The 13,771-nt window shown below is 42.7% G+C and overlaps 1 protein-coding gene across 1 annotated transcript in view; it reads left to right on the top strand.

Annotated features, from left to right (window-relative positions):
* Adgre1 (adhesion G protein-coupled receptor E1) overlaps positions 1-13,771 on the top strand; it is a 94,489-nt gene that overhangs the window by 74,508 nt on the left and 6,210 nt on the right. Inside the window, exons 15-19 of the mRNA XM_055617768.1 lie at positions 1,239-1,409; positions 4,260-4,454; positions 5,779-6,014; positions 9,173-9,239; positions 12,294-12,475. Of these exons, the coding sequence (XP_055473743.1) occupies positions 1,239-1,409; positions 4,260-4,454; positions 5,779-6,014; positions 9,173-9,239; positions 12,294-12,475 (851 nt within the window). The remainder of the gene's footprint in view (positions 1-1,238; positions 1,410-4,259; positions 4,455-5,778; positions 6,015-9,172; positions 9,240-12,293; positions 12,476-13,771) is intronic.

The following is a 13,771-nucleotide window of genomic DNA, read 5'->3' as shown; positions in this document are numbered from 1 at the left end:
TTTTTTTTTTTTTTTTTTTTTTTTTTTTTTTTTTTTTTTTTTTTTTTGACACTGCCTCTGTCACTGAACCCAGAGCTTCTTGATTCAGCCACATGTCTGGACATCAAGTCTCATGTAAACTCCTATCCCTCCAAAGACACACACGGTATATACTCACTCATATAGACATGTAATATAAGATAAACCTACTAAAATCTGTACATCTAAAGAAACTAATCAAGAAAGAGGACCCTGACAAAAATGCTCAATTTCCATCCCGAAAAGCAAAGAGGAAGGACATCAGAAGAAGAAGAAAACAGGAAACAAGCTAGAAACCTGCCACAAAGGGCCTCTGAAAGGCTCTGCCCTGCAGACTATCAAAGCAGACGCTGAGACTTAAGGCCAACTGTTGGGCAGTGTGCATGGAATCTTATGTAAGAAGTGGGAAATAGTAAGATCTGGAGAGGACAGGAACTCCACAAGGAGAGCAACAGAACCAGAAAATTTGAGCACAGGGGTCTTTCCAGAGACTGATATTCCAACCAAGTATCATGCATGGAGATAACCTAGAACCCCTGCACAGATGTAGCCCATGGCAGTTCAGTATCTAAGTGGGTTCCATAGTAATGGGAAGAGGGACTGCCTCTAATATAAACTGATTGGTCTGCTCTTTGATCACCTCCCCCTGAAGGGGGAGCAGCCTTACCAGGCCACAGAAGATGACAATGCAGCCAGTCCTGATGATATCTGATAGACTAAGATCAGAAGGAAGGAGAGTGGGACCTCCCCTATCAGCGGACTTGGGGAGGGGCATTCATGAAGAAGGGAGAGGGAAGGTGGGATTGGGAGGGGAGGAGAGAGGGGCTCATGGGGGATACACAGTGAATAAAGTGTAATTAATAATAATAATAATAATAATAATAATAATAATAATAATAACCTCCTACCCCTCTGCCTCCTAGGGCTGGGCTTACAGGCCTACGATGGCATTTCCTGCTTTTTAAATGTAAACCCTGGGACTTTGAACTCAATCCATTATGAATGTACTGTAATCACATTTATCTACTGAGCTACCTCCTCAGCTCTGAAAGGAGTTTTGTTGTACCAGTAGTGGTGTAACACTAAAACAAGCATCTCTACAGACTGAAATACAGTCAGCTTTCCATTTCCTGGGTTGTCTAGTCCCAGGATCTTAAGTTTGGTCACATTGAATCCATTCCGGTGAAGTTCTGAGGAGACTGGGGCCTCTAATCTTTCAGCCAAAGCAGAAGTCTGAGAGTCCCATCTGTGTCTCCTGGAACACTGATGTGGAGAATGGGAGATGGACATCCTCAGGCTGCAAGATCCTCAGTGCATCTGAGACACACACATCCTGCAGATGTAACCGGATGACAAACTTGGCCATCATCATGGCTTCTGGGGAGCTCACAGTGAGTACTGAGGGGTCATGTCATGTTTCCCCGAGTATCTTGCCTGAAATCTAATGGGGGTGTACTGATGGAACATCCTTTGTGTTCATCCAATACCCTATGGTTTAAGTCTTTCAGAAGGTAACCACGGGGAGAGAGGATGGCGCGCCACATTTCCTTGATAAATTAAGTGGGTTAAAAAGCTATGACGCGGAAAATGCTATGTTAAAAAGCTACACACAAAATCAGATGTAATAACTCTATAGTCAGGCTTCCAAAGAGGAACAGGACCAGTAGAATGAACATGTCTTAGGGGGTTTTATTAGACTTGCTTGCATTATATGACTTTTACATGACTTCACATGGAGTAACTGAGAATCCAGTAAATTATCAATCCAAGAAGCTTTCTGTCTCAGCAGCCTCAGCCTGGCACTAACACTTTGGAGTTTCTGGAACACCATTGGTTTCTGTCCACACTGGAAACCTGAAGAATCTGGGTTCTGGCATCAGCCAAGGAACATTGCAGCTAGCAACAATATTAGAATGGATGAACTTACCAGCAAGATGTGAAGGCAATGAGGCAAAAAGCAAAGCTTTCCCCTTAGGCTTCCATTTGTCTAGGCTGCCACTGAAATTTAGGATGAGTCTTCCCATTTCTAACAACCTGATCAATAACACTTCTCAAGGGTGTGCAGAACAGCTTATCTCTTAGTAAATTTCAGATTTAACTAACTTCACCACCAAGAGAAACTGTCACAGACTATAACCAGGCATACCCAATATATTTCACAGGTCTCATTTAATGAGCAGTTACCATATGCTGGGACTTTTTGCTTGAAGCTAATTGTTTATTGGTCAATTTCAAATTTCATGGGCTAGAAGATTGATGCTCAGTGACCTGCTTCATCCTGGAGTTAGTAACTGGTGGAGGTGGGTCCTGAACCTTGGAAAAACCTGGCCCCAAAGTTCTCTTTCTACTAAATTATGGCTGTCAACCAAAAATTGAGTTATAGGAATTCCTAAGTGCCAGCGAAGGTTGATAACACACTGGCATCTCTCAGTGCTCATCTCCAAGTCCAAAGGATGTTCTTCACTCAATTAATGGAGAGAACATATATGAACTACAGTTCCCAGAATCCCTTGCCATTGAAGTCCTGGGTATAGCATAAAGTCTCCATTGAGATATATCCACAATTGGGACCATGATATGAGCAGAGATGAGTGCACTGACTTAATAGAGAAGAAAAGTGTCTTAGTTGGCATGGAAAGTGTCCTTGGCTGATGTATTAAGAACAAGGGCATTTTCCTACTACAGAGCTTGATTGAAACTCAGGATTTACAATGGGACAAGAACAAGAATGTTCCCTTTCAGGTTCTGTGTGGATATATTTTTCTTTGATAAAGCCTTACTCAGTCCCTCTGAGTGGAACCCAGCTCTCATGTCAAAGCAGCAAGAAAAAAAAAAAACAACAAAAAACACTAATACACAATTAACATCATAAGACGCATTTATAAGTAGTTGCATGAATTTATTGTGACCCCACAGAAATGACCATGTCAAAGCAGCCATAGGCTGAGGAGATGGGTGAGTCTGTCAAGTGCTTGAAATGTGGCAAAAGGATCTGAGTACATAAGTTGCCATTCCCTAGGACCCGTGTAAAAAGCCAGGGATGGTGACGCAGGCCTGAAATCTCCCCAGTAGGGAAGGCAGAGACTAGTGGATCATGGGACTCACTGTTGGTGAGCTCCAGGCCAAGGAGATATTCTGCAGACAATATTCCTTATTGTGGCACCCAAGGTTGTCCTCTGGCCTCCGCATTTATGTGCACGCATGTGCACACACATATACAGATGTGCAAAAACCAAAACCAGCGATTATTACACTCCTGTTTTACTGATTAGCAAACAGGCATTTATGGCATCACAGCTCTCATGCCTGGGAGCTGACAAAATCGTGGGCAGTTCTTTTTAAACAGGTTTGTGCCAATGTTGCGTAGAGGACTGTGATGCACTGGATAGGATTATGTATATGTTTTTTGATACAGGGTTTATCTGTGTTAGCCTGGACTCGTTTTGTAGACCAGGCTGGCCTCAGACTTAGAGATCTGCCTGCCTCTGCCTCCCCGAATGCTGGGATTACGGGCATGTGCCACCATGCCCGCCTGGCTAGAATTATCTTTGACACAGAGAAGGCACCATCAATTTTAAAACTATTCATCAATGAACAATATAGGGAAATGACTGATACTTTCAATATAAGTTGAAATGTCTCAGATGCTGTCATCTTGGTTAGTGCTCAGCCCCAGAGACGGAAACAGCTTCAGATGTTTCAAGTGGTGGGGGACTTACTTGAGCACAAAAATATTGGAAAGGATGGAGGTGATCCCTCACAGCTCAACTCAAAGGGTGCAGAAATTGCTAGAATTGCTAGTGTCATGTGTGTTCTATCCCTAGACAATGGCGGTATAAAAAGTTTGGGTGTGGAATTTGGACACAGCTCACCTGCCCTACAGGTGTATGGTAGTTTCCCCTTTTTTGTCTCCTGAAATGTCTCTGTTTATATTACATGGAGAATCTATACTACATCCAGGACCTCTGTGACAAGAGGAATTGTAGTTTGTAGTTTGTAGATGTCCTCTTCAGTATGGACAGCCAAGCAAACACTAGGTATTGGGCGTGAGTAACTCAGGGATGCTATCAGATTGATCAGACTGTCATGGATAACACTCAGATCATTCTGGGACCAGAAGACAGAAATCCTGGACTTTCCTACTAGCACAGGAGGCCTGGGTAAGGTTTTTTTTTCCTTCTGGGAGTGAAGGTGAATTTCAGTTCTATTTCGAGGTCAACGATGGCTCTTCTTCCTGATAGATGGAGTTCTCCTTGTACATCATCAGCCTCGTGGGTACGGTCATCTCCCTGGTATGCCTCGCTTTGGCCATGGCCACCTTCCTGCTGTGCCATGCTGTTCAGAACCACAACACCTACATGCACTTGCACCTTTGTGCGTGTCTCTTCTTGGCCAAGATTCTCTTCCTCACGGGTCTAGACAAGACTGACAACCAGGTTTGTGACCTTTGGGCTGTGTCACCATCCAGCTGTACCTCCTGCCCATGTTCCTCCCCTGCTCATCACTATCTGGTTCCCTCCCATGGGCTTTTCACAGTGTCTCCTGACAGTGTCTTAGTTTTCTTTCCGTAACTGTGATAGAGACCATGGCCAAAAGCAGCTTGGGGAGATCTTCCATGTGTGGGACGCATGTACATGTGGAGGCTGGAAGAAATGAATCAATCCTCTATCACTCTTGCATATTTCTCACTGAAGTGAGGTCTCTCAGTCAAACTAGAGCCAGCCATCATGGCTAGTCTCACTAGCAGGCTTCTTTCCAGGGCTGGAATAACAGATGAGCCACTATGACCCTTTAGCACAAATGTGGGTTCTGGGTATCTAAATTCTGGTCCAGTCTTTACACTTGTGTAGCAAGTGCTTTCGCAATAGAAGTATCTCTCCATGCCTGCTTCAAAACATTATATATCATTTTTGTGTGTGTTTGAATATGTGCATGCGTGTGGGTATGCACAATTCATGGAAATCATAGGTCAAATTGCAGGAGTCAGTCCTCTCCTTTCATAGGATCAAGCTTGGCAGCAAGTGTGTTGGTTATCTCAGTCATCTCATTGGCCTGACCTTGCTTTTTGAGAAGGATCTCTCATTGGTGTGGAACTCACCAAGTAGGAGAAGCTGGCTAGATAGTGATACCCAGGTAATCCTTGTCCCTCTTCCTGCTGCTGAGGCTACAGATGTGCATCTCCATGCCTGGCTTTTGTAAGGATGCTGGGGTGGGACCTATGGGGCATGGAGTGGGCAAAGGCTTCACTGATTGATGACAGACCAAAGAAGAGAGTCCATACAAATCCAGTTGGTGAATGAATGCGCATAGAGGACTTGCTTACAGAGCACAGGCTCACCTACAGGAGTATGGATGACTCCTAAACAGTTGCATCACTGAAGAGACCAGTCCTGTCACAGATGGTGACCTCATGGAAGCTGCACTGTGGAATCCTTCTTCCCTTAACTGTCCTTTGCTTATGCACCATGACTTTTTCTAGGGTTACTTTCAGCTGAGGGAACCCTGGAGGAAGTACACCTGGAGTCTCAAGCAGCCATCTTATCCTTCCCTTGATTGGTTCTATTACCTGACATTAAACCTTTCTCTGTTAGTTTTCTTGGATACTTAGCCAAGGTACTCACTGCTTCTAGATGGGTGACTACTTTATGCTCACTGGAAAACAGGCTGGGTTATTTGAGAAAACCGATCTTTCCCTTGCTCTTATACCTCAATCTTCTGTCTGTGTTGGGGAATCCTGACCTGCAAATTTCTCCCCTGCAGATGGCCTGTGCTATCATTGCGGGATTTCTACACTATCTTTTCCTTGCCTGCTTCTTCTGGATGCTGGTAGAGGCAGTGATGCTCTTCCTGATGGTGAGAAACCTGAAGGTTGTGAATTATTTCAGCTCACGCAACATCAAGATGCTGCATCTTTGTGCCTTTGGTTATGGACTCCCAGTTTTGGTGGTTGTAATCTCTGCCAGTGTACAGCCATGGGGCTATGGGATGCATAATCGGTGAGTGTCATTTCTTTCTTTATGAAGACCTTGCTGCCAGGCTTCATGATGATAATTGTACTAGCTACCTTGATTGATGCCATGACAATAATGATAGGGATAATAAAATATAGGGAAGAAGGTTTTATTTTCAGTATACTTTGAAGTATGTTTATTTAAAGTATATTTAATGTACAGGCCATTTATTTATTGTATATTGTAAATATTTATATATTTTAAATATATATTTATATATTGTAAATATACTCCCTGTATATTTAATGTACAGGGAGTCAGGGAAGAGACTCAAAGCAGGAACCTGGAGGTGGAAACCATGGAGAAATGATGCTTTCTGGCCCTCATCAATTAGTGTTTAAGAAAACAACACACACATATGCCTACAAGCCAATCTGATGGAGGCAGTTTCTCAACTGAGGTTTTCTCTTCTCAATGACTATAATTTGTATTGAGTTAAAAACATTACCTGGAATAACATGCCAACCACAGAATACCTACGTGATCTCTCAGAGCACTGACTCCAGCAGTGATCTGGAGTCATCAAATGACCAGATGGAGGCCTTTCACTTGACACTGATGGGTAATGTATATAGGCAAGAAGACACATTTCCAGGGTAGAAGTCATGGGCCCATGGGTGTTCAAAGCCAATGCTTTAAGCCTATAGCTTTAAGCTCCAGGCTGTAGAATTCAGAGATTTATGGCTCTGAAGTACTCAGGTTGGAATTTCATTTCTGTGGTTCTGTTAAATTACTTTAGCAAAAGGGAGCATAGAAGAGTAGGGGATCTAGTTCAGCTTGCAGTTGTAGGTTATAGTCCATCGCTGTGAGGAGCCAAGGCAGGGATTTCAAATATATGGTCACATGGCACTCACAGTGAGGAGAAGAGAGAAACAAATGCACACATACTTACTTGCTTCTACTCAGCTCCATTCTCCCACTCTTACAGTTTAGGACGTTCTCTCTAGAGAATGATTCCACCCACAGTGGTCTGGGTTTTCCCACATCAGTGAACTTAATTCAGACAATGGCCAACTGACCCTACTAATCTTCATCTTCCCAGCAAGCCCCCTACTACTTTCAGGTCATTTTTGGGGGGGTAGGGTGACCTCATAATTTTAATTGGGGTTACTTATAGAGTATGGGTGAGGGTTTATTTACAGGGTTGTGGGCAATGAAGAAAATGCCTCTCTCTTAACAACTATTAGCTACCTACATATTTTCAATAAGAAGTGGGGCCTCATGGTGTACTCAAGGCAGCTGGGTTAACATGAGGGAAGATGCTTGACTAGCAGTCCTCTGTTCAAGGCAACTGGGGTGCCAAGGGGGAGTGTAAGAGCTATCAGTTAGATAGTCAACTCACCCTGGACCCCAACATTTTTAACTTACTTAAAGAAAAATATGAAAATGTGTCCTTGAAATCAGGGCTTATCATGAACATGAAATGCTGGTTTAACAATAGTTTACTATAGTAATGAATTTGATGTATGCCCTTTAAGTAGAGGACATACAACTGCAATTTCCCAGGATGAGAGTGTCAAGTTGGGCTAATTTGACTGTTTTCCTAAATTCATAAATAAAACCTTATTAGTTTATATAATGCTACTTGTACGTATGTTTTTATGGCTGGATATTTATTATTGGATAACAGATTGGTATGCTCTTCCCTAAAGAAGATTATTTTTCCCACTCTTGGCATTCCTTAGTTTTACCTATAATTGTCTGTGTAGGGTGAGACCTTATGGGCTTTCCCCCATATGAACCCTATGAACTACAATGATACATGGCATGATAGCCTTATAGGTGCAACACTGATATGCATATCTTGGTGGTAACCAACAGTCTCTAGGTGGACTTAAGACTCACTCAACACAGGCCCTGCACCTCCACTGAGAGCTGTCTTGGTGTTGTGGGCACAGGAGAGCCAGTTCTGAGGACACGAGAGTGGGAGAGCTGTCCCCCACCCCTCCACTGGGCACAGCTGGAGAGCTGGACCAGGTGCTGTGAATGCAGGAGAGCTGTCATGTTGATCAACTCAGCTACTACCCAGGCCCAGATCCAGGGCTTTGAGTTGGCCAACCCCAACATCTGTCATCTATAAACTGCTGGAGTATGTGAAGGGGTTAGTGCTCCAGAACCAAAGCTTCAAGATCTCCACAACACAGAGCAACGACAGGATATCCAAGAGGAGGATCCAGTATTGATAGTGTAGCTGAAGCCAGAGGTCTTAAACCAGACCAATGATTCACTGCAGTGAAGATTTGCAAGGAAAGTTGTTTGGGCAAAAGGGTGTACTGTATGACTCATTTCAGTTTCTACGGTGCAGCATCTATTTATTTGTTTATTATTTATTTATTTATTTATTTATTTATTTATTTATTTATTTATTCTTCTGGGGTGAAGTTGCAACGGCAGAGGGTGAATATGTAGGGGTAGAGAAATAAGTGGGATTGGGTGAATGATATGAAATTTAAAAAGAATCAATAAAAAGTTTTAAAAGAAAAGACCCACTCAACAAGTGAGAAATCACTGCTGGTACTAGAAACTTAGCCAACTATCCAAGGCTAGTGAAGTCATGGATGTTGGAGGACATCCATACAACCAATACTTTATTAAATCAGTATATTTTCTAACCACATTCTAAATATTTGTCCTCATGTCCAAAGATAAATATCGTTATTACTCCTCACCAAGGAAGCTTCTCTGTGCAACAGAGACTACTATAGAAAATCACAACCAATCAAAATTTAGAGTTGTGGGGCCCAGTCCCAACTCATACATCTACAAAGCACTCCTGCACGTAAGGCCAAGGGAATACCGAGGGCGAGGGAGTAGAAAGATTATAAGACCTCGATGATCCGTAATGAGTTTGTACTGGAGGGATTGTCGGAGCTGAGGTTTGAATGGCACAGTGTGCTGCTGGAGAGTACACAAAAAGAAAGTTCTGTGAAAGTTATGAACTTATCATTACCCTGGACCCATTCTAGGCAGAGGTCTCAGGAGTATTTGCCCAGGGTGTATTTTGGTCCATATGAGATTGAGATACATCCACCCTGCAATCAGAATTTTGGAATAAATCTCACTCTGCAGTGTTCTGCAGGTTGTACAATTGCCAAGCCAGTGTCTGAGACAAATGCTCATGGCTCCTGTCTTTTTCTCTACAGCTGCTGGCTGAACACAGACACTGGGTTCATCTGGAGTTTCCTGGGACCAGTCTGCACGATCATCACAGTAAGGAAAACATTTGCTCAAGTACATTTTGGTGACAAAGGAGAGCCCAATTAGAAAGTATTATCACTCTGCAAATCTTGATACTCTCAAAACTCTTTCCTAAGATTCTCAGTTCTTGAGATTTCTGAGTTAGGGTGTAATGTATCCATCTGTCACTTTTCATTCACGCTCAGGTATGAAATGTGTAGGAGGGCCAACAACCTTTCTTACTCATGCTTTCTGTTTTAGGGAGAATAGAGCTGTCATTCTCTTCTAGGTCTAGATGTTGAATGGAAGACAAAGTAAAAATAATTTAACTGCATTTAGTATATACAAGCAGGGAGATGTTTTTCAGTCTGAGGTCATCCTGGTCTACATAACAAATTAAGTTTTAAACCAGCTAGGGCTAAATTGTTATGTAGAAAGGACCTGTATACAAAAGAAAAAAAGAAAGGGAAGGACAGAAGGAGCAATGGTCATGATTAGAAAAAATTAGATGGGAAATTTTGAAAAATAAGCAGAATCCAAGTGACTTTATTTATGTTGCTGCAATAAAATACCATGACCAAAAACATATCAGGAGAGAAAAGGGTTTATTTCAGCTTACAGGCCTATCCTCGCTAATTTTATGTCAACTTGACACAAGCTAGAGTCATCTGAAAGGAGATTAAGAAAATTAAGAAATTAATTAAATTAAGAAAAATGCCTCCATAAAATCCAGCTGCAGGGCATTTTCTTAGTGGTTGGTGGGGAAGAGTCCAGCTCTCTGTGGTGGTGCCATGCTTTGGCTAGTAGTCCTGGGTTCTGTAAAAACTCAGAGTGACAGAGTCATGGGGAGTGAGCCAGGAAGCAGCACCCCTCCATGGCCTCTGCATCTATCAGCTCCTGCTTCCAGGTTCCTGCCCTGTTTGAGTTCCTGTCCTGACTTTCTTCAGTCGTGAACAGTGATATGGAAGTGTAAGCCCAATAAACCCTTTCTTACCCAACTTGGTTTTTGGTCATGGTGTTTCACTGAAGCAATAGAAACCTTAACTAAGACAATATCACAGTCCATCACCAAGGGAAGTCAGGATGAGAACACAAGCAGGAACTTGAAGCAGAAATCCATGAAGCAATGGTGCTTGCTGGCCCAGGCAAGACTCCTGCTTAGCCAGCTTTGTTACACATGCCAGGACCACCTGCTTTGGGAATGGAACCTCCTACCCTGGGATTCGTCCTCTAACATCTGTAAGCAATCAAGACAGTGCCCTACAGACATGCCCACAGACCAATCTGTCCTGGGCAACCCCTCAACTGAGACTTTTGTCTCTGGTGACTGCATGCTGTGCCAAGTTGATGGTCAAAGCCAACTGTGGCAAACCCCATCTCTTTGCCTATTTGCCTTCCATCCAGCCTCCACTTCTTATCAAATGATGTTTCTGCTTGCTGTCACCCATAGTGCTGTGTTTTCTTGTGTCATTTGTAGTTTATTCTAGATTGTAGAAAGGCCTTCCATGCTTCTGAATTGGCAGGACGAATATAGTGAAAATGGCTAGGTTTTATTACCAAAAGTAATCTACATATTCAGTGAAATTTCCATCAAAATCCTTTACAGATGTATAAAAAAATAATTGAAGAGTTTACATGGAACTACTATTAGGACCAAATTAAATAATGATGAAGTACACAGCAGATTTTATATGAAAGAGGTTTATTAGATGGAGTTGAAAAGAGAGAAGAGAGGAAGGCATGATGGGGTAAAGAGAGAGGGGCACCCCAACAGAGAGAGGGCAAGAGGGTGCAAGAGCTGAGAGAGAGAGAGAGAGAGAGAGAGAGAGAGAGAGAGAGAGAGAAAGGGTGGGTTGGCCCCTTTAAGGAGCAACGTAACCATGCCTGCCAGGGCTACCTGGTTGGTGACATTTGATGACATCATTGGTTGCTAGGCAACCCAGAAATGGGCTCCATAATACTAACTAGTACAAAAGGCCACAAAAAACAAAATCAGTCCTAAGGAGAAGGAACACAATTGGAGTTATCACAAATTATAATGACCTCAAATTATACTGCAAAGCCATAGTGACAAAGGCCACCCAAAATTGACACAAATCAATAGAGGATCCAGAATAAGAAGACAAACTATCCTAATTTAATTTTTTTGACAAAAATGTCAAAATGTGTAGTGTGGGAAAGAAAGAGACAATAGTTAGTTGTAAGCTCAGAATGATGTAACATTCTTGGGGTAGTAGAGGATATGTCCCTCCAGGAATGTGGTGAGGTCTTATAGGTTATTTTCAATCTGCAGGTGTGCATCGTATCTTAGGAGTACACTAATAATGAACAACATCTATTTTGTTATCTTAGGTTTGGAGACTTGAAATTTGATATGATGGATCAAACTCTCACAATAGCATGAAGAATGGATCTATTCAGTGGCCTTCTCTTCTCATTGCTTCCTTTCTTCTTTTCCTCCTCCCCCCTTTTGCTGATATTTCCCTTTTACTGGCTGTCATCTTGGTATCTCCCCTTTGTCCTTACTTGTTTTCTTCTCTTTGCCAGGATTTTTGTTCTAGATTACCATTTCATTAACAATGTGGTCCTGGCTTTATGTGGTGGTCGTCTTCCCTCATATGGAGCCAAAAGCATCCCCTTTATTTAACAAATGACTGTCAAAACCCCAGGGAGTCAGAATTCTCATCTGTAGTAGATGTCAGGTGTGTACAATATGTAGCCTGTGGGCTGCATGTGCCTCAGAATAGTGATGAGTGAAGCCCAATGGAATTGTGGGTGGCAACCTTATATCACAATGTCAGAAGGTTAGACATCTCTGATGACTCTGATATTTTGGCTCTACAGCTATGACTCATTTGTGAATCTGGTGTTTTCTTTCATGATCTTAGAAACTTAGCTGTGAATCTAGGAGAATGTCTTTTAGCAGTTGATAGTGACTGGTTTTCAGAATTTGATATTCCTAAAAGCCGAAATTGACCCTGATATACTTCTGTTCATCACCATTGTCTCCCTTTTATGCTTTCCTCTAAATTTCTCCATTTGATGAGGACACCTTGATAAATCTATGGTTTTTCTTCTGTCTTCAAGGTGATTGTCTCAGTTACGGTTACTATTGGTGGATTAAACACCATGACCGAAAGCATCTTGGGGAGGATGGAGTTTATTTCATTCAGAGTTCCATATAAAAATTCACCATCAAAGGCAGTGAAGGCAAGATCTCAGCAGGGCAAGGACCTGGAGGCAGGAGTTAATGTCGAGACCATGGAGAGGTGTTGTTTACTGGCTTGCTCCTCAGAGCTTTTATAGCTAGCTTTGTTATGGTACCCAGGGCCACCAGCCCAGGGATGGCTCCACCCACGATGATCTGGGCCCTTCTCCATCAGTTATCAGCCAAGAAAATGTCCTACAGACTTGACTGCTGCCTGCTCTTGGAGGATTTTTTTCAGTGAAGACACCTTTCTCTCAGGTTAATCTAGCTTGTGCCAAGTTGACATAAAACTAGCCAACATAATGGCTGCCATCTCCTCAACCAGGATTGTCTGGTTGTGGGATGGCCTTTCCTGGGAGGGTGTAATCAAGTGTCTGCTCACTCCAGATAGGGAATCCAGGACATGCCAAAGTAATGATTCTACCACAGTCCAGCTTGGCAGCCCAATGGACTTACTGGGGTTACATACAGGAACATTGGTGGGGGTAACTCTGAGCATAGATGGCTGGAAGGCAGCAGGATCATTGGAAAGTTCACCCCAAACTGGGGGGCAACTCATGAAAGACCTCGCAAATGTCCTTCTATGACACCAGGCAGTTAGCAGACTGGAGAGACTCCCTTCCCAGGAGTTGACTGATGTTTCTATAACCCAGGGATGGGATTGGTAAATATTGTAAATTTAAGGAGATTCCTGAGATTTGTGAGTTGTTTGTCTTCTGAGTCTTGCCTGTAGGACAGACTCTTTCAACATGAAGGAGATTGTTACACAATCATGATCCTTTTCCACCCAGCTTTGTCACATTCCCTAATGTCCCCCTTATGGCCTTCCTGTATGCTCACTAGTTTGGCTCTAGCAAAGCATTTTCTTCTCCCTTATAATGCCAGGCCTGTCATTCAGGGTGGTTTTGGGAATCAGACCTTGTGATTTCAAGATAGTTAGGACAGTGCCTGGCATTGGATACTCCTTAAAACAGTAGGTCTGAGAAATTATGGGAATAAAATAATAATGAAATGAGTATCTCTTAAAAATTTAAAGTATTTTTATATTTCACATATCATTCTCATGGGGTGGAATTCAGGAAGTAGTTGGGCACTTCCAAAACTGTCATGCCACTATTGCACCAGTGGGCATGTCTTGCCTGGCAGGGTGGTATTGTGTTAACTTTATACAGGGTTCAGTGAGGTCAGACTGTTGATGACTGCTCTTTCCTGCCCAGCACAGAGCCCTTTGGAACTATGGATGGTGGCTAGCATGAAGGAAGCTGAAATGTTTATTTCATCAATTTCCAAATCGTAAACTATATTTCCTCCTAGAAGTTTTAGTTGTCAGGAAAAACAATCCCCCTATACCATAGCC

This window comes from Psammomys obesus, unplaced genomic scaffold (genome assembly GCF_907164565.1).
Source record: "Psammomys obesus unplaced genomic scaffold, mPsaObe1.curated_primary_1811, whole genome shotgun sequence".
NCBI classification, from domain to species: Eukaryota; Metazoa; Chordata; class Mammalia; order Rodentia; family Muridae; genus Psammomys; species Psammomys obesus.
Note: the sequence above shows the minus strand (reverse complement) of the source record. Positions and strands in the feature narration are given on the sequence as shown.